Genomic DNA, 20,829 nt, shown 5'->3' with positions numbered 1-20,829 from the left:
TTTGTTCCTGGTCTGCCAAACAAACTGAATTGCACAAATATGCAAACATCCTTGGAGATAGTGAAAAGGTCACTGCAAGCAGACACCGCATGTCAAACACAGCTATACAGTTGTAATGGACTGTTCTTGTGCTGATGTCTTTGGCTTAAAATAACTCTGCTATTCATCTTGATTCATTCAATTGTATCAAGTTGTTCATGATTGCTCTTGTGCATGGTGGTGGTGATGTTAAAGGATTAGTTCACTCCAGAATGAAAATTTCCTGATAATTTACTCACCCCCCATGTAGGGCTGGGCGGTATATCACGATATATCGATATATTTTTTTGAAACGATATGGAATGTGAGGCAATACCGTTTATATCGATACAGTAGTTTGATACAAGCACATCTGAAAAATAGCCGAGGAGGCAGTGTGAGCTGCTGCAGTGAATGTAGGCTATAGTACAATTTGTCCTAAACATGACACAAGCTTATATTAAGGGCTTCAAAATAACTGGTAAGATAAAGTTTCCAAGTTTAAAGCAGCTTGCCCTGTCAGATGCTCTGACAGATACTGTTGCTGACTGACAGATAAATACTTGCGCTGTTTAATGTGTTTGAGATGTGGTGCTTTCCTCAGTGCTTAACTCACATTTCACAGGTATATTCATTCACCATCTGTAAATGTTAGAAAGTCAAACAAATATGTCCATTTCACTGTCATGAGAGGACGAGCCTTCTGCAAGTGAATCTCCGCTAAAATTCAAGCTTCCTTGAATGAGAGCCAAACAGACGGAGCATAATAAAATAGTAGCGCAATAATTCTGACTAAAATATACATATGCTAAAATATTTGTTGTTGGAGACAATAAATGTGCCATATGTGGAATTTTAAACCTACAAGTATATTTTTATGAAAGTGACCATTATAATGGGGTAATCAAATGCAGGCTAATATAATTAGTTTGGGCTTTTGTTTTTATTTTCATTTTTAGTTTAGCCTTTAGTCAATTTAAAAACGAGCATTTTTGTTTTTAGATTGTAATGTTACAATGTTAGAAGAATGTAATGTGATTTTAACCACCTTTTTGCACAAAATATATTGCATAGCCTACATTACATTCACTATATTTGTTTCCATATCCTTCAATATCAACATTGTTTGTAGGATATTATTCGGCAGGATGTGAAATAATTTTTTAAAAAATAAATACAGATTTTCTTTATCCAAATAAAGTACCGAGATATATATTGTTATTGTATATCACCATTTAACCAAAAACAGAGACATGCTTTTTTGGCCATGTCGCCCAGCCCTACCCTCATGTAGGCTTGCTACGATAGTCGGTGTCACCGTTGTTCAGAAGCAACTCCGGTTCCATCACTTTCCCACTGAGGCACCGCCCTGTGCCGTCAATTTTGAATTGTTACCCAATTGTTGAGAAATGTCCACGGGCGCGGAGCGAGCAGAACAGAGCTTGCGTTTTCAGTTAATTCCTATAGGAATTAATTGAAAACGCTCGCTCTGCGCCACACCATTATGAATGCCCGTGCGGACGTGCGCATTTTAGTTTCGCTTTCAAATGAGTAATTTAAAAGCCCCTGCCGGTGATACCGGTATCACCGGTGTTGTCACACGTCAAATAACCGGTGGGAAAATATCCTCACCGCCACATCCCTACCCCCATGTCATCCAAGATGTTCATTGGATGAACAAGAAATTAAGGTTTTTGAGGGAAACATTCCAGGATTTTTCTCCGTATAGTAGACTTCATCGGGGACCAACGGCTTGAAGGTCCAAATTGCAGATTCAATGCAGCCTCAAAGCGCATATACTTTTTAACCACAAATGCTCGTCTTGCACTAGCTCTGTGATGCCAGTCCACGACTTCATGCATTACGTAGTGACATTGGAAAGGTCACGCATGACATAGACGGAAATACCAACCCAGTGTTTACAAAGCGAACGTGCAAAGATAAAATGCCCTTTACAAAAAGAAAGGGTAAAACAACGATGTCGGACGATTTTGAAGTTGGAGGGGAAAATGAGATGAGCCTACGTAATGCGTGAAGTCATGGATGTGCATCACATAGTGAAAGACGAGCATTTGTGGTTAAAAAGTATATTCATGTTTAGATAAGACACTTATTTCTCAGCTGGGATCGTGTAGAGCCCTTTGAATCTGCTCTGAAACTGCAATTTGGACCTTCAACCCGTTGGTCCCTGTTGAAGTCCACTATATGGAGAAAAATCCTGGAGTGTTTTCCTCAAAAAAACCTTAATTTCTTTTTGAATGAAGAAAGAAAGACATGAACATCTTGGATGACATGGGGGTGAGTAAATTATCAGGAAATTATAATTCTGGAGTGAACTAATCCTTTAACATTAATTTATTGGGATTTTTTTATAAGACATCAATCTGCATATGTATGTACATTATACTAACAATTAAAAAATATTGCAGGCTTTAATAGGCTTGTAAACGTTAAATGATGTGAAAGCAACAATTTATTAACTTCTAAAGGCCCTGTGTGTTATATCTATTCAATGCTTTTGTCTTCAACAATAATGGCATGTCTTTGAACTATCTTAATTTGGTGGCTTTAGTCAACTAATATTTTGCATATAATTGTGATTATTACATTTAAATTACAGCTGTTGTTAATTCAATAGACTGCCCTAGTATAAAATGTTTTAATTTCATTGCAAAATTTATTGGGTTTTTTAACCTCTACTGCTAGCAAGGGTTGTCTTAAAGAGATGTCTGCTCTAATCTATACAGCAGATGTCCCAAGAAACTCCCATAGTGCATTTTTAATGATTTTATGAAAAAGTCTTTTTAAACTTTGATCGGACTTAAAAGACCATTTGAAGTGTGTTGTTTTAACAAACTAGACATGCATGTTTAGACCGTAGAAAATGCTTACAGTATAGAGTAAGAGAAAAACTCAAGGAAACAGGTTGTTATAGATAAATAATCTTTAATACAGCCATAGAAATAGCAAAAACACAAAATGAACTTCTTAGCATGGCAAGTTGCATCCATAAAATGACATGTGTTTGTGATTAATGTTCATATGACGTAATATGACAAACATCCATTGCTTTCCATGTTGAAATATATGCTTCCTCCAGTTAGGGTCAAGAAAAGCTATAAAACAAACAACATTTAGTGATGAGGACTGAAATTTAACATGTGGCCTTGTTTCAACAGTTGCACGATCACTGTCTCTGGTTCTTTGTTGCATGTTCAGGACATAAAGAGTGAGTGGATGAGCATGTGTTACCAAGTCCTGAGAATAACAACTGTTGTGGCAGACACAGGTTCACACAGAGCTGTTTTGTTTTGATGTAGGCAAGTAATGCATGATATGCTGTATAATATTCACAATGATTTTCTGAGAATAAATAGGATAATAAATATGGAGCTATTTAAAGTATTAAGAATGAAAGCTATGGAAGTACAGAGGGGAAAATGATCCCTCCCAAGTGAGCGCAAGAGAAATGAGTTGCAGGGAGGGCTAATTGGATTTACATGTGTGCGGTGCTAAAATGAGTTCCTTGTAAAAGTTAGCCATTTTCTGCAGTTTATATATTGTGAGGAATACAGAGGTGGAGGGAAAGTGTAAATTGACACGAATTGTTAATGAATTGTATTTAACTGGTCTCTGTGTGTTTTGTGTCTTGGTATGATTTTGTGGTATGATCAATACAAGCTTTTCCAGTTAGTTAATTTAGTAAATGTCTTTTTAGTTAGAGCTGCACGATTAATCATTAAAAGGTCGCTATCTCGATTCAAACACCCACACACCCACATCTCATTCCTAAACAACAACGATTCGGCCATGTATATTAAAGCTTTGACAAAATCACACCGGAACATTCAAATCTGCGTTTGCGCTGCCACTGACCTAGAGAAAGCTGTTAGGCTATCTATGAAACAGTTTCACAAACAGCTTAGTCTTTTTAGCCACACAGTATCGTCATGTCCATGGCAAAAATATTTAAATGATCGCAGAAGTAGGGGAGAGTGGGGACACATTTTCCTTGTTTCTCAGAGACTGTTTGTATTGGTTGGGCAAAATTTGAACATTAAAGGGATAGTTCACCCAAAAATGAAAATTAGCCCATGGTTTACTCACCCTGAAGCCATCCTAGGTGTATATGACATTCTTCTTTAAGACGAATACAATCGGAGTTATATAAAAAAAATGTCCTGGCTCTTCCAAGCTGTATAATGGGTATATTTTTTTGGAAGTCCATCACAGCACATCCATCCATAATAAAAGTGCTCCACTTGGCTCTGGCGGGTTGAATTGAATAAATCCATATTTAAAACTTTATCGACTGAAATAACTCGCTTCCAGCAGACGGCCGTATGCCAGTCGACAAAAGAGTAGCCTAAGACTTGACGATGCATGACGTAGGATGTAGGAGTAGCGTAAGTTTTGACGCCTCTCGCGGTTCAAACAAACAGGGCTGGGCAACCACTTTCGTCATTACGTTGTGCGTCAAGTTCAGGGGTTAGTCTTACGCCGTAAATTGATGCGTACGGCCGTCTGCTAGTTATTTTAGTCGATAAAGTTTTAAATATGGATATTTTTCTTACACGAACGCATCGCTTCACTTCAGAAGGCCTTTATTAACCCGCCAGCGCGGTGTGGAGCACTTTTATCATGGATGGATGCGCTTTGATGGACTTCCAAAAAAATATACCCATTCACTCCCATTATAAAGCTTGAAAGATCCATGACATTTTTTTAATATAACTCCGATTTCATTCGTCTGAAAGAAGAATGTCATATACACCTAGGATGCCTTCAGGGTGAGTAAATCATGGGCTAATTTTCATTGTTGGGTGAACTATCGTTTTACTGAATAATTAAGTAAACCTAATTTCTTACTTTATCTTTGTAAAGAAACCTCATTGCTTAACTGGCTACTCTCTGATGTCTCAGACGACGACATGTTTTACTGTCGGCCACCGTAACTTCTGTTGGTTGCTATAAATATGAGGGCCAAATGTCCTCACTTATGTAGTGAAATATTATGACAACTGACTAATGAGGACATTTTATTGGTCCTCACTAGTTAAAAGGGCTTATAAATCGTCTGAAACATGTTTTTAAAACATCTAGTGAAGGGCTGTCCGATCCTGCTCCTGGAGGGCCACTGTCCTGCAGATTTTGTCAGAACGTCATGTTGCAACTGTCCCTACTCCTTACAGTGAAAGCCATGATAAAAACTTGCTCTGCTAGCTTAACACAACAGCTTTGATGTAGCTATGCCTGTTAGAAGCTAACACTGATTAAAATATGACTTTACAATGCTTCATGCAAACAGTTTAGACACTATGACAAAAACTCAGATGATAAAAATATATATATATATTTTATTTAACTTGAAAAGTATTTTTTGCAGAAGGAATGGTCACATGTCCCTGCTTTCTTCCAGGTAGGAGGAGGAGCTAACTAAGCATGTGCATTATAAATATCATCACTGTAGCTTATTCCTAATTGGGGAAAAATGTTATACTTTGGATGTAAACACTGATGTCTACCTAAGCAATCACAATAGTGCAAATCACCATTTGCAAGTAATTTAGCGCTTCAAATAACAATTTAATCGATTACATCTTTACGCCACCAGGTGGCGACAAGGGACTATTAAAACATTTCCTCGTCATTGAATCATTCATTCAAGAGATGCATTAAAAAACGCTGATTAATCACTTGATGAAACAAGTGAAGTATTTATAAATGAGTCATTGAATCATTCATTTCAAACTGATTTCAAAAAAAATTATTAATTCCAATTGATTAAATATTTTAGATAGACTGCAGCAATTAAAATTTTGTCAGAACCTCTCTAGTAAATTCCATGATATGTTTTTTAGTTGTCTGTTCAAAATCGCGGGGAAATCGTGATCTTTCTTTGAAGAAAAAATATGTATTCTCAATGTATCCAGAATCATTTGAGTTCTAATCTTAATATAGTCATACTGGTTTAAAAGGGACTTCTCTCTCTGTTTGTGTCAGATGGTGAGTGAGAAGGTTGGTGGTGCTGAGGGAACTAAACTGGACGAGGAGTTCAAGGACCTGGAGAGAGTAAGTGGAGATAATTTTCCCACACCGCTGCCAATAGTCTTTCTAAAAACATTGATTTAAACGCATAAAATGATTCAAAGGCTTGACCTCTGTCCCACACATCCATCAATGAGATTTTCTACACTACCTGTGTTTTTGTGGAAAGTTTCTTTTATTTTCAAAGTGAAAGTGATGTGGCTGTAGTGATCCATGTCAAGTCAAGTCATCTTCATTTATATATCGCTTTTAACAATGGATTGTTTCAAAGTAGCTTTACAGAGATAAACATATAATTTAAGGTAACAGACATTGTTTTGGCTTTATAGCGGTTCTTGAATAATGTTATTTCCAGCTAAAGTTAATTTTGATTTTGATCCATTATTGTATGTTTTTATAATTATTTGACATATTTATTCACTGCAGTGTCTTTGGCTAAAATCTTATTTTAATAATCCAATCCTTTAAACATGAGTGATATCATCAGAGGTCTCCTTAAAATATTGCTCAATGGTATACATTTAACTTTGTTCTAACACTAAACTCTGTGTTTTCACAGATTTGACAGATGCCTCTTCATTCAGTTGCTCTGTAATTACATGTTTTAGTAGATGATTTAATAGAATACAGGCAAATAAAGAGAACTAATAAATGAACTTGAAATATTGATTTGTTGAAATGGCCTTATTATGTGAGAAGCAAGAGACTTCAGTGCTACAAAAGCCATTTAAGTAGCACAGTCAAGATTGATTGCCTTAGATAACTTTCACAAAAATATTTGACCACAGAATGCTGCGATCAGAATCAAGAACCTGAAACATTCCAGAGTGCCGTGTAATTTGAATTTAGTTTTAGACGTTGATTAATTAGACTCTGTTCTTATTGTTACATGTTATAAAAAAGCCATTTTGTCTTTTTATTCTGTGTTGGTTATTGTGTTTTGCTTGTAGCGTTGCATGTATACGTGTTCTCTGTGCAGTGACCTCCCCTCTGTGTTTCTGTAGAAAGTAGATGTGACAAATAAAGCTGTGGTAGAAGTCATCTCTAAAACATCAGAGTACCTGCAGCCCAATCCAGGTAAGACCAAAGACATCCATGGAGCTTTTATTTAGCTTGCTGTCTAAGGTTTATACACTTTTTTTTTCGGCAAAACCTGCACACAATTGATCGTTATTGTAAAATGTTTCTGTCTTTTCCATTCTATTTCTATTTCTCTTTCTCTGTTGTTGCCACTGTTCTTGTCTTTCTGTCTCACACAGCATCTCGTGCAAAGCTATCTATGTTAAACACTATGTCTAAGATCAGAGGGCAGGTGAAGAGCCCAGGTTATCCACAGGCCGAGGGGCTGCTGGGAGAATGCATGGCAAAGTTTGGCAGAGAACTGGGAGAGGAAACAAACTTTGGTGGGTTTACAAAATGAATGCAGCTTTTAAAACTTCACAGATTTCATTTGCTGTTCTCCAGCTAACCAAATGCACAAAACAACCACATTTGTGTCTGTAGGTGGTGCTTTATTTGATGTTGGTGAAAGTATGAAGAGGCTAGCAGAGGTGAAGGATTCTTTGGACATTGATGTTAAACAGAATTTTATCGACCCTTTACAAGGCCTGTGTGACAAGGACCTAAGAGAGATACAGGTTTGCTTTCACTCTCTGTCTCACACACATATAGAGATACCTAGAGTATATAACTGAAAATGTTTTTATGTGACACCCACACTCTCAGAAAGAAATTTGCAATAATTTTACCTTTAGGGGGGTACAACAGCTTGTCACTGGAGCAGTACACCTGAAAGGATCATAGTTGTACCTTAAGGCCGGGTACATATTCTCTAAAGTAATAATATGCACCTAGTGGTAGATAAGGTACAACGTTGTCCCTGCCCCAGTGACAAGCTGTTGTGCCCCTAAAGGTACAATTTTGGCAAATTTTCTGACTTGTGCTAAAATGTGCTAGACTAAGAAATAAAGATCTGCACATTAATTGCATTTATGAAGAACTGTACAGTAGAATGCTCCTTTTGCTTCTTGAAGAATAGATTTTATATTTAGAGTTCATTTCCTTTTCTATGTTTTAATATGGTCTGGTTCCACACCAGTTATATTGAAAGTGTTTCCCTCTTTCTCAGCACCATTTGAAAAAACTTGAAGGACGCAGGCTGGATTTTGACTATAAGAAGAAACGTCAGGGGAAAATTCCAGATGAAGAGGTCAGGCAGGCGCTGGAGAAGTTTCATGAATCTAAGGAGGTGGCTGAGATCAGCATGTACAACCTTCTGGAAACTGATGTAAGGATTTACCATCTGACAGCTTGATGCTTCATTCAGTGTGTTTTTGTGCTTTTGTGTGTCCTGGGGATTGTTCTAATCCTATTAGCAGCACTGAATAATTCAGTGTTTTTCTGTAACACCTTGCCTTACTGATTTTATACCAACTCAACTGTCTTTCTTAAGCAATTTTGACTTTGAATTAAGACTGACACTTTAGAATTAGCAGTATCGAAGATGAAAATTTGACTACAGCCCATCAGTGGGGTGGGGTCAAGTCAAGACAGGTAATCCTATAAAGCTGCCAAAATGTTAAAAATCCTCTTGTTTCTTGGCTGCAGCTTTTATCTAATGTTTTATGGAGATGTCAGAGCGCCATCTGTTGGTTCAATATTACAATAACTTTATAAGGGAATAAACATTTGCTAGTGGAGTCTATGGAAAGACTATATTAAACTCATCAGGCTCTAGATGTAAAGTAATACACTGAAGATACTGTATGGTACAGTTTTAAATGATAGTAAATGTTTAGTGTGAACTGCTAGCAGAGCTCCCAGTCTAAATTCAGCAGTCTAGTGAGACCCGTGTGAACTCAAGGCCTCAGGAATTACTCATTAACTATTTGTGACTATTTGTTAATGAAGGTTGTTGTGGTTGCCCAGTGTGACCATAAGCGTGGATGTGCATAAGTGACAAATAAATATGTCTTTATATGTTTTATGTATGTGTGCTCCTTTGCAGATTGAGCAGGTGAGCCAGCTGTCGTCACTGGTTGAGTCTCAGCTGCAGTACCACAGACAGGCTGTTCAAATCCTGGACGAACTTTCTGACAAACTCAGTGACAGGTGTGTATGTGAGCACATGTGTCCTCCTTTCACAGCATGTGTGGTTGTTCTTGATTCTGTCAAAAGAGGCAATAAATGACTCCTGTTTAACCGCCCAGGATGAAAGATGCTCAGTCACGTCCTCGTAAAGAGTACATGCCCAAGCCCAAGCCTGTAATTGACTTTGGAGATCCCACCGAACAGTCGAACGGTGGCTTCACCCCAACATCTGCTCCACCCATGCGCAATACAGGTAAGACCAGACATTTTACCTGCTTTACAAAGTCATAAAATTTCCTCTATTATGTAGCCAGAATAACTTGAGGAATTGAGCTATTCTTGAACGAGGATAGATGATCTTCATTACATTGAGGAAATGCTTTGGACTAGTGAGAGAAAGGTACATTGTGCTTTGTGCGGTTGCTGCCCCGTGGCAGGGTGTGATGAGACCGCCTGTGCGTGTGTCGGGATAGACAGGCCAAATGGACAGCTGTCAGCTGCTCTCTTCGTCAGCCAGTGACCCTGTTCTGTGTTCTCTTCCCATTGCGTCATCAGAGCCATACCACCAGTCTGGCAGAATATCCACATGGAAACCCAGATTGCGTGAGTCAGATAGTGTGTGATTCTGTATGTTTGCATGGGAAAGTGTATGTGTTTGTGGTGGAGAAAAAAAAAAAAGCAAAACTGCAAAACACATTTTCTAGCAAGTCTTCTCTAATTAATAATTAATAAAAAAAAATGTTACAGTTAGATTTCATTTATCTAATTGTATGAAGCAGAACAGAATAGGAACGTTTGGAGGAAGTTAAAAGTTTTTAATAGTTAAGACGTGGCACAACTACAAAAAGGTGCACATTACAACAGCAAGTGGCAAGCAAATATACTATAACAAATTTTCCTTCTGTAATACGACTATCGGCGATGATAAGTTCCTCTAATTTACTTACATCGATTATTTACATCTACAGTAGATGTTTGCCATAGCTGTGAAAATATGATTTTATGAAGGGAAGTATTTGTCTAAAACATGCAAAGTTCAGCTCTCCATCAGTTGATAGTTTATTGCACTGACACAGCAAACTACAGGTTACGTAGTGTCTTGTATGGGGATGTGTGCTTGACAGGAAGGAGGTGTGTATGTGTGTAAGAGAAGACTGTACAAGTGTCTCTGTGTTTGTGTGTGTGTGTAAAGTGTGCGCATGTATGTTGGCCTCAAGCACAGAGTGCTGCTCCACCTAACAGAGTGAGCCCCTGCTACAGACTGAAACTGGAGGTCTCCTGTCACATGACCACAGACCCAGGCTTTGCCACCCGACCCCTCACTAACACAGAGCATCTTGTCCTAACCCAGGCGGTTGTAGTGGGATTTAAACTGTGTGTTAAACTAACACGTATATCAGCACTGCTCACTGAGGGCTTGACTTTGGTTTGACAGACTGGACTGGGAAATGTTTCTTCGGCAGGAAACTGAAAAACTTCTTAATTTACTGAAGCAGTGTTATTTTAGTAGTATTTATTAATTATTTTTAATTAACTGGTATTTGCTGGTCAGTATTTATTTTAATTTTAGTTTGTTTTAATAATGTTGTTATGTGCTTTTATCATTTTTATTAGTTTTTGCTTTTTAGCTTTAATTGTATTGCAGTTTTAGTTTTATTAAATTTTTTACTTCAACTTCAACTTGCCAAGGCTAACTGTTGGTACAAAAACTGTTTCAAGTTTTCATCAATCTAACATTTATATTTTATTTTATTTCATCTTTAATTCAATTACCGAAACAAATCCTGCTATAAAGTATGAAAGTGTTTAAAATGTTTAGTGTTTAAACATTTAATTTGTTCTTTAATGCTTTTCATTAAAAATTAAAGTTTACTTTTTTTTCTTTTCTTTTTTTTTAACTTTTTTAAAATAGAAATGAAAAATATTCATTTTTTAAATCATGTAAATTCCCTTAAAACATTTTTGGGTGTTTATACACAACCTGAACGAGACATTTTAGAGTAAATCATTTCTTTATCACTCTATACTTTGTCTTATGTTTTCGTCTAGAATGTCAGATTACTGCCGTAAACTAATATCCCTCATTCCCCAAATCCCTCCTTTAATATCCCATTGTCATTAAATCTCTCCATCTGTCCTCTCAGCAGCGGAGCAGCCGTGCTGTAAAGCGCTCTATGACTTTGATCCGGAGAACGAAGGCGAGCTGGGCTTCCACGAGGGTGACATCATCAATCTGACCAATCAGATCGATGAAAACTGGTATGAAGGCATGCTGCGTGGCCAATCCGGATTCTTCCCTCTCAACTACGTGGAGGTGATCGTTCCTCTGCCACACTAAGTGACCTCTGTCATGGAAAAGAGGGGAGGAGAGAGAGAAAGAGCAATAAAAAAGTGAAAGGGAGAAAGCTGGAGAGAAGTGAGGTAGGGAGAAAGGAGCCAGTTGAAATCATCTTGGTCTTCATCCTCACCACATTGTTGCCGTTGATCCAAATGTACCTGTACTCTGGCACTTTTACACATTGATTTATTTTTGAAGGAGGGAACTTTGGAAAATGACGACCTTTCACATTCCAGGACTGACTGACTTACTGGCCGGTTGACTGACGTACGGATGGTATAACTTGTTCCTTAAGCTAAAATTTCAGAGACACTCTAACTCACTTCGTCGTCCAAGTCTTTTAATGATGTTTCATACTGTTTGTGCTTCATTAACTGAAAAGAAAAGAATGCAGATCATGATATCCCTGTGATACAATTCTCATGTTTTTAAAGAGTAGACAGGCTAGTCTTTATCTACTTACAAATTCTTTATCTACATACAAATTCTCAACTGTTGGATTGTGAAAAGTTGCATTTTGACTCGACTGGTCCCCTTACCGCCCCCTGCTGGTCAGGCTGCGACATTGACCTGCCTCAGATTAAGGAGAAACCGCCTTGTATCTGTGACGGACACATTAGCACTGGGGCTGTGTGTGAAATGTCCCAATGTGCAGCAATCCTGAGCCACAGACCTGTTGAGAGAAATTAGTCCTTTTCTATGCTCCATAATTTTAACATAGCTTTTCGTCATCTAATATTTTTCATGTATATTTTTTACAAGATAAAAGAAATTAGACGCTGAATTGCACCTTGGATCTCGTCATAAAGGTGAGCTAAAACACTTAATGGATGTGTTTAGTCAGGTGGAGAGGGTTTTACTGCACTACAACCGTTTATAAAGTATGAAACACTATGCTTCCCCTTTTACCATTTTTAACCCAGAGGGCGGCAAATAAATAATTTGCGCACTGTTTTCTGAAGGAAACACAGCCAAATAGTTATTTAAATGGAAATGTCTTCTTCTGGCAGCCTGAATTATAGAGTCTTCCTCTCTCTTTCTCCTCTTTTGAAGTCAGTTTACGGTATTCTGTACATCTGATGCTGCTGGCAGTGTCCCATTATTTCAGGTGTGTATATCTGGGTGTTTAGGGTGGATGTTGGCTCATAAGCCCCGTGTTAAATTTAATTTACACAGAATTTCTTTATTAACAAATACTACTTCTCATCTTCAGAAATGAAGGGATGGTGCTACATCTCTTGCTCTCACCCATCACTTTTAAAGGATTATTACAGCTTTAAAAGTGGTTGAAGATCTAGTTTATCTATTTTACTCAGAGTTCCCTAGTTCTTAGGATGTTTTTTTTTCTTTTCAAATACTGCACTCCATAAAAGCATGGACCTACACACCATCTTGGTGGTTCTGAACATACCAACATCTGTCCCTCCACCCCGACTCCATGTCCTGTCTGCACAGAGCACCTCTGTGACCTTTTCCTCCCAGTGTCTGTTTACATGTTTTGTCCACGGTTTGTTTTGCTCACCGTAACAGACTATTGTAGATGTGCTGAATCAGACAGGCTACGGTGACCGTTTCAATGTGAAAAAAGGGTTTTAGTGCCTTTTCGATGGCATGAATCAATCTAGAACACCAAACAAAATATTAATTATGATTTTAGATCTAATATGTAGTTTCTATGTCTGTCCTCTTTCATTATTTACGAAAGGGCTTGTTGGTTTCAGTATTTGGCATGAGCTGTGACCAGATGTACAAGCATGAGTACAAATGTGCCTTTGCAACACTACAAGTTTAAGAAAACAGCAAGTGGGTTATTTCTGTCTAATGGAATGAGGGTACCAGAACGATTTTATGAAAGTAAATCATTCTGGTCCTACTCTTTTTAGTATTATATTGTTTTTTTTATATACATACAAAACCATTCAACCTTTTTTATTAATGATTTTTGCATGTTAGCTTAATAGCAGGCTGATGTATGTTTTAGTTTTAAAGTCTCCTCTTGTATGTCTCAGATTTAACTGCATAATATTGTTTTTTTTTTAAGTATTCCGAACTCTAAATATTTGTATCTTATTGTGTCCACTCGTCTTTAAGTAAATAAATTCAAGAAAGTACTCAATCTGTTTCACTTGTATGAGTATGAACTGTTTCTTTAATTATACGGTAAGAAAAACATGATGTTACGAGGTTAAGTCGGAAGGAAATGGAATCGGCACATTTCATTTGTTCCAGTGTATATTTTAAGGTATTCAGCAGGTAAAAGGCATTGTTCCCATATTGCGTAGTCAACATGGCACAAATCTAACCACACAAACAGATAAATACTAGTCAAAAGAAAGAGAGAGAAAGAACTCACTTAACCATCTTCTCTTTCCTAACTACCCACCAGACATTCCTAGCACACAGGAAGACAAGTTTCACAGCACAGATATGGCAGAAACGCATAAACCACGGCCAGTGATACAGACCTAATAGTCCTAAAGGCAACAGTTTGGACGGAAGCATATATGATATATCCTCCATGAAGGCATTTCATATACAGTATAACAGTGCACAGAGTCAGACGGTAATGCACAGGGCAAGAGGTCCCAGGTCAACAGTTCTACAGCTTAACACAAATGCACAGACATAAACCGCTCTGGTCACTGAGTGTTGCGCAGTTGGTTGTACACGTGCTCCAGGATCTGTGCATACGCCTGGTCTTTGGGTGCGTGGCCACACAGAGAAGCCTGAGAATGAGAAAACAAGCGTTTCTTTAAACATTGCTAGTCAGACATATAATCATGCTTTGCTGTGAGATTATTGTTAATGGCACTGAATTATGCAAATGATAATGTTTTAAAGGTAATATTTTGGATGTTTAAATTTCTTTCCGTTCTAGCATAATATGCAAAGACAACTTAAAACATTCATAGACTTAACGGTGTACACTTTAAAGAGAAATCAACCTGTGTATATGCACTTTAAAAGTTTTATTTCAGTCAGATAAAAGCAATAATTTATTTTTAAAGTGTCAAACTTAATTCTGACTGAAATCATACCAGTCTGATTTCGGTGCTTTTAAAGCATAACTGTTTGAGCATCCTGACCCAGGGGCGTAGCCATCATTTCAAAAGTGAGGGGGACAGAATGTCAAGGTTTTTTTTCAGACTTTTGTTGACAGGTTTTTGCTTAATTGGTTTAATATGCTATTTATTTTTAAAGCAATAAAACAGAAAGAAAGAAATGCAGATGTTCAGTACTTTATATTGCACATGCAGGGTTTTTCCTGGTTTAAAACGAGGCGGAGGTGTTAAAATCCCGACCATGTATTTAAATTAGATAATAAAATGTTAATTTTTCGTAGACCACCATATAGCCTACTGTGTTACCCACATTATTTTTGTAGGTGGATCTCGGTACTTCTAGGGGGGTCCGGGGGCATGCCCCCCCGTAAGAATTTTTTTTACATTTTTAAAGATAAATTCATTAATCTGGTGCACTTTGAGTCACTCGAATCTGTTGTTTAAAATAAATAATCCACTCGCCAACCGCCCACAAAATGGCAAAATTACATTTCCTTAAAAGCCTAAACAATGTCTGTCTTACTAAACTATCCAATTGAAAACCTTCAAACTTCAAGCTTTTAAAACTACTTCAAACTTTCTAGTTAGGCTTTTTCAAGAGAACTTAAAGTTTGTCTATAACTTTTTTATCTAATTGTAAAGTGTTACCGAATTATGGTAAACATCATGTAAATGTTAGAACGCTGCCTGATTCAAGCAGATCGTGGCTGTTAATGCATGAAAATACTAATTCAGCATTAACAATCACCATGTTTATTCTAATTTGAAGGGCTTTGATAACATATCTGTGAAAATAAAAGACATTACGAATAAAAAAGATTGAAAACAGTGCACGTTTTTTCGGGTAGTGAATATTTTCAATTTACAACAAAACTTCTTAATTATTCTATAAGCAGAGTTATTCATCATTGTGCAACACAATTCGGATACCACATGACAACTTACTTACAGTGCTTGACTTTTTCGTGAAAATGGAGTGAAGAGCTTTTTGCCGTTTTGAACTGATACTGATGGATTTGGCGCGGATGCGAGCATGGGCGTGTCGTAGGCTAATGCACGAGTGACTGATTACCATGGAAACGTGAAAGTCACGTATGTAGATAGACTATCCTTGACTCTTTGGATTTTAAATCTCGATGTAGGCTACCCGCGAAAACCTCAGCTTGTCGTATACACACTTGCCCTATGAAAAAGTGCGGGGGACGAATTTACATTTTATAAAAAGTGGGGGGACATGTCCCCCCCGTCCCCCGCGTAATCTACGCCCATGTCCCGACCAGTCCGACATTGGCTCATCCAATAATGTGAGTTTGCACTATATATATCGAGTAAAGGAAGACCGAGTGAGTGTTCAGTAAACCTGTTTGAATTATTTTTGCAATCCTGACACTAGTGGCACCTTTAAGAATAATCTTAATGATGTAATTGTAAATCATGAAATTGATTGTGTTTTGTTTGTTTAGTGTATGTGGGAGGGAGAGAAATTATGGCTGACCTTGATTTTGTCAAGTATAGAGGTATTAGGACTCCACATCTGACTGAACTGCACCAGGTCAGGAGCAGACCGATAAAACTCCACCAACAGCATCTACACAGAAAGATATAAAAATAAGAAACAAATATAGATCTTAGCTTATCAAAAGACGTTGGTTTAATCTAATCTAGAGTGAGGTGTTATCTAGAACTGCAGGAAAAGACAACCAGTGAGTGATTCGCTTCAAAAAGATTACTTCTGAGACATACTGAACTGTAGAAGGGAATAAAATTCCTGTTTTCCCAAGATGGATGTTGATACATAAATATAACATGCTAGTCGTAATCATACCATCTCATTAAGCACGTCTGTAGTGAGGAAGTTGTCTTGCACGTATGTGACCTCTACTGCCACTGGGATGCCGTAATCATTGGGTCGTTGCTAAATGGAAGGGGAAATTAGATTAAGCAATAACACTTTACAGTGTCCTTGTTACGTTACATGTAGTTACCCTTTAGTAAGTACATGTAGTTCATTTTTATTACTCAGTACTTAAATATATAATTACACTGTAACAATAACACCTTAAAATAAAGTGTAACACTTTATTTTAAGGTGTCCGTGTTACAGTGTAATTACACATTAAAGTACTGAGAAATAATAATTAACAATATGTAATTACTATAGGGTTAAGATAGGATTAGGTTTTGGTTGAGGGTTAATTGCATGTAATCATGCATAATTTACTGTTATTACTATGGTGAGTACATGTAACATATGTAACAAAGACACTGTCAAATAAAGTGTTACCAAATAAAGTGTAATCGAGTAAACTACTAGTTTAGCGAACAATTATTAGCAAATGTTTAAGAACAGTTACCTCAGGAGGGGGAACTACCCAGAATGGTGTGATGGTGGAGGCCACACCTTGGTTGCCATGATAATAGGGTCCTATAAGTGATGAGACAAAGGAAAGAAAAGACTTATCACTGATCATGGTTTGTGTTGCATAGTGATCGTCTGTTAAATCCATCACGCACCACAGATAATCCCCAGACAGGGCTGGAAACCGTTACTGCTGCCTTGTAGGCGGAGCTGGTGATCCATCTGCGAATCGATGTCCTGTAGAGAGGGAAGGGCGGGGCCTCGGGGGTGACTGTGATACCATCCCACCAATGACAGCCCGCGCATGAAGAGATTTTGACAAATCTGCATAGTTCAAACAGATCGAAGGGTAAATTGCAGGAGACTATGGTACATTTCTATGTTTTTACAGCCAACACAATAGTTTTGCAGACTAACCTCTTCTTCGACAGCTGGGGCAGCGTCTTTATCAGCCAATCGCGTACGGCATGGGAACGCCCGCAAGACTGTAAGCACTGATGAAGATGAAATGTCAATTTTGAGTGTTTCTAACCTCCAATTTGCTATTACAGTAGTTACAAAAATGTTTACACTTACATTGTGTGTTAGTGTCCCATCGGCCCCCTAAATACCCCACAACCTCACTTGTGGTCAGGTGACAGTGGAAATCCTAAGAATAGAGGTTGGGTAAGTGTTATATATTGCCTTCAACTGTTAAAAATAATTTTCATATCATCAGTATTGACTTGATTTTAGAAATCAAAAATCCATGAGCACTTTATACCATCAGCAGCAGAACATTGCTGGAAACGGCTACATTAAAAGGCTGGAAGCGGTTGATCGCAGAAAAGGCGGAGAGCTCTACGAGAGTGTGTGGATCCCTTTGAAGACAAACACAGGAACATTCAGGTACACTGCCGGTCAAAAGTTTGGGGTCAGTAGGTTTTTTTTAATGTTTTTGAAGAAAGTGTCTTATGCTCCATTTATTTGATCAAAAATAGTAAAAACTGTAATATTGTGGAATATTATTACAACTTAAAATAAATCTTTTCTATTTTAATATATTTTGAAATATAATTTATTCCTGTGATGGCAAAGCTGAATTTTCAGCATCATTACTCCAGTCTTCAGTGTCACATGGTCCTTCAGAAATCATTCTAATATGCTGATCTCATGCTCATGAAACATTTCTTATTATTATCAATGTTGATAATGGTTGTGCTGCTTAATATTTTTGTGGAAACTAGGATGCTCTTATAAATATAAAGTTCTAAATTAAAACATTCATTGAAAACTTAATTGTTTTATTAAAAATATAAAAGTCTGTCATTTCTGAGCAATTAAACGCTGAATTAATTTCTTTCAACAACAAAAAATCGTATTGACCCCACACTTTTGAACGGTAGTGTTTGTTAGAGAGCATAATTTCCATAATGCATTACAGTGTGGTCTTAGAATTTTTCATCAGTGTTTTTCTGCCTCAAAACTTAGAACTGAACAAACCGGAAGCGTGGGGACCTCGGGCAGGTAAATTAAGATGCAGTAAATGTCATCATAAAATTGTCATATCACACTGTTTTACAGCAATAAATAAATATAACAGATATACCTCAGGACATAATATGTGGTTCAAATATATTTCATAATAATAATAATTACCTTGTTGCATCTCTGGTGCCAAGAGTGCAATACCTGATTGGAACTCTCTCTCTTTCCCTCCTCTGCATCAGGCTAATGTCTGGGGGAACATGAAATAACTTATGCTTACTAAGCTGTAACCTTAAACAGATCAAGTCATCACCTCTCAGGTGCCATGTTTTTATGAGGAATCAGGGCGATTGGGTGAAGTTTTTTCTATGTAATGTTTAGGTAGATAACATCATACCGTGCAGCTCAGGTTTGGACTTTTTATTCTTGTCCTCTACTGGCATGGCCGTTTTCCCTTCCTCTTCGTCATCATCTCCCATCTCATCATCCTCTCCTTCACTTATCAAGCTCTGAGGTAAACAAATCAAATCATACACAAACTGCTGGTTGCACAGTAATTGTTCATCATTTATCCCCTTTTAAATTCTTGTTTACTATTGTTTACATGTTGTAAGCTCTTAATAAATTTCCCTCCATTGCTCACCATGTCGGCACTGGGTTGGTATTTGTGCAGCCAGGTGGTTTTGTACTGGACCAGTTTCTGTCCACGATACCGCACCGAAGCCCAGCCGCAGCCAGACTTCTTGGCCGGGTTCACCAGGCGCTTGCAGTGTGTTGCCCAGGCGCTTGGAGAGTTAAAGATCTGCCCGGTCTCCACCCAACGGATCTTCCCATCATTCAACAGATCTCCAACAAACTTTTTACCCTAAGGAGACATAGACAGAGACAGAGTTATTGCACCTGACCAATTTTTTCACCAAAAATTCTCTCATTATTTATTCCCCCTCATGACAGTCGTGGTCACCATTCAGTTTCATTATATGGAATAAAAGAAAGGAGCTAACTAGGACATTCTGCTAGATCATTTTTAATCTTGTAGATGCCACCGACTTTTTTAATACACTTTTCCATGTTTTGACAGGTCTGGAAGCGTGAATAAATGCTACCGTTTTCATTTATTGGTGAACTATTTCTTTAATGATAAAAGGTATAAGTGGTAATAGCCCTTATGATGAAGTTTCTGGACAGTACCAGGTAGTGTATGGACAGAACGCCATCTCCAGGCTCCACAAGACCATCCTTTAAGAGGACTCTTAGTGTGATGCCTCTCCTGGTCAGGAGGGAACCCCTCCCAGAGGAAGCCCTCAGGTCAGCATCTTCAGCCCCACTCAACTCCTCATCCTCTTCATCTGCTCCTTCTTCGACAACCTGAGGAGACGAGGGTGGCTCTGAGCCTGAGGACAAACAACAGACAGAAATAAGGAATTAATACAGGCAGGGATACGTCGAGCATCATTATTAATTGGTTGGAATCATCTAAATCCTGGCAAAGAGAATTGATATCTGATATTTTATTCAAGGCATTAAAAGAAAATTCATAAGCAAATTTTATATTTTATTTACAAAATTACATTATAATGTCCTCAGATCAAGTTAAAACAGTTTTCAAACATAATCTCACAAACTTGTACATTGTAAAATTATAATGTCCTTCGAACAAAGTATTTACTTGGGACTCTGAACTCTCATGTGGAGGGGGAAAAAAATGCTTTTTATTGTGGGACAAAAAAAATGGTCAACACAGAGAATCTCACATCAGGGAATCAGCGACTGTCCGCTGCCATCTCCATCTGATACGCTTTTTTCCCCAGAAATTAAAACAAAACCGCTCTGATAATTTGTCGAGAAACGGTTCGTCCTTCGCGTGTTTTGTTCTCGCTCCTTTCCGCAACCCCGCGGCCTAGTAATTATTAATTTCACCCGCTTATTAAAAATCACTATTTTTTTTTTAATTCTCACCCATTTCGTGATAATCGTCGGAAAACGCTTTGACCTGAAACTGCTCCACAGACTGATGTGATGTCTTTCTTTCCGCCACTTCAGTTTGGCGGTGTTAATATAACACTTCTGTGCGGACACTCGCCACCAGGCTGTTATTCAAAAACATAAAATGAAGGCTTGTGTGTCTGTGTCTGCAGTGTGTGGTTTCCTTGTGTAGTGTTGCTTTAATGTCAATTCCCCTCCCCTTTCTCCTTCCTACCCGTCCTTGTCATTTACTCTCTTTTATAAATTAGCGGTGTTTGTGGTCGTAGACTCTCCAGCACGGGCGAGCGGATGTGGTAAACTTTGCATTGCTGTTACAACGGAAGACATATTCGCAGAAATATTACAAGCAAATTGGCTGCGATTGTTTACCATTTTGTGGTTATATCAGTTTAGATACAGTTTCTAATGGCCCTGGACCACGGTCAAATGAGCAGTCGACTGGGACCCAGCAGTGGACAGCT

The 20,829-nt window shown here is 37.9% G+C and overlaps 2 protein-coding genes and 1 long non-coding RNA gene across 7 annotated transcripts in view; 2 read left to right on the top strand and 1 right to left on the bottom strand.

The window, feature by feature from the left end:
• sh3gl1b (SH3-domain GRB2-like 1b) overlaps nucleotides 1-13,353 on the top strand; it is a 22,570-nt gene extending 9,217 nt beyond the window's left edge. The window contains exons 2-10 of one of the 4 annotated variants that reach the window (XM_056252315.1): nucleotides 6,022-6,090; nucleotides 7,071-7,143; nucleotides 7,326-7,469; nucleotides 7,570-7,703; nucleotides 8,195-8,353; nucleotides 9,074-9,177; nucleotides 9,276-9,409; nucleotides 9,712-9,759; nucleotides 11,304-13,353. In XM_056252315.1, the coding sequence (XP_056108290.1) occupies nucleotides 6,022-6,090; nucleotides 7,071-7,143; nucleotides 7,326-7,469; nucleotides 7,570-7,703; nucleotides 8,195-8,353; nucleotides 9,074-9,177; nucleotides 9,276-9,409; nucleotides 9,712-9,759; nucleotides 11,304-11,494 (1,056 nt within the window). In that variant the 3' untranslated portion in view covers nucleotides 11,495-13,353. Of the gene's footprint in view, nucleotides 1-6,021; nucleotides 6,091-7,070; nucleotides 7,144-7,325; nucleotides 7,470-7,569; nucleotides 7,704-8,194; nucleotides 8,354-9,073; nucleotides 9,178-9,275; nucleotides 9,410-9,711; nucleotides 9,760-11,300 lie in introns of all 4 variants that reach the window. The other 3 variants (XM_056252314.1, XM_056252317.1, XM_056252316.1) reach the window with 3 other exon arrangements.
• Nucleotides 12,493-20,829, bottom strand: mpnd (MPN domain containing). Its single transcript, XM_056252313.1, has 13 exons — nucleotides 20,342-20,829; nucleotides 19,574-19,776; nucleotides 19,026-19,247; nucleotides 18,780-18,891; nucleotides 18,554-18,632; nucleotides 17,679-17,775; nucleotides 17,492-17,564; nucleotides 17,333-17,409; nucleotides 17,071-17,239; nucleotides 16,911-16,981; nucleotides 16,382-16,471; nucleotides 16,052-16,144; nucleotides 12,493-14,220 (listed from the first exon to the last, which is right to left on the bottom strand). Exons 1-13 carry the CDS (start codon nucleotides 20,343-20,345, stop codon nucleotides 14,134-14,136), a joined length of 1,377 nt encoding a protein of 458 aa, XP_056108288.1. The 5' UTR covers nucleotides 20,346-20,829; the 3' UTR covers nucleotides 12,493-14,133.
• On the top strand, nucleotides 17,957-19,164 carry LOC130086142 (uncharacterized). Of its 2 annotated transcripts, none has more exons than XR_008807206.1 (3): nucleotides 17,957-18,421; nucleotides 18,764-18,896; nucleotides 18,997-19,076. It is a non-coding gene; the product is annotated as an uncharacterized LOC130086142 (long non-coding RNA). The 2 variants fall into 2 exon arrangements; XR_008807205.1 differs by having other exon boundaries at nucleotides 17,965-18,421; nucleotides 19,056-19,164.

The sequence above is a fragment of the Rhinichthys klamathensis genome, unplaced genomic scaffold (genome assembly GCF_029890125.1).
Source record: "Rhinichthys klamathensis goyatoka isolate OS25496 unplaced genomic scaffold, OSU_Roscu_1.1 h1tg000094l_1, whole genome shotgun sequence".
NCBI classification, from domain to species: domain Eukaryota; kingdom Metazoa; phylum Chordata; class Actinopteri; order Cypriniformes; family Leuciscidae; genus Rhinichthys; species Rhinichthys klamathensis.
The sequence above is the reverse complement of the archived record's forward strand: the minus strand, read 5'-3'. Positions and strand labels throughout refer to the sequence as shown.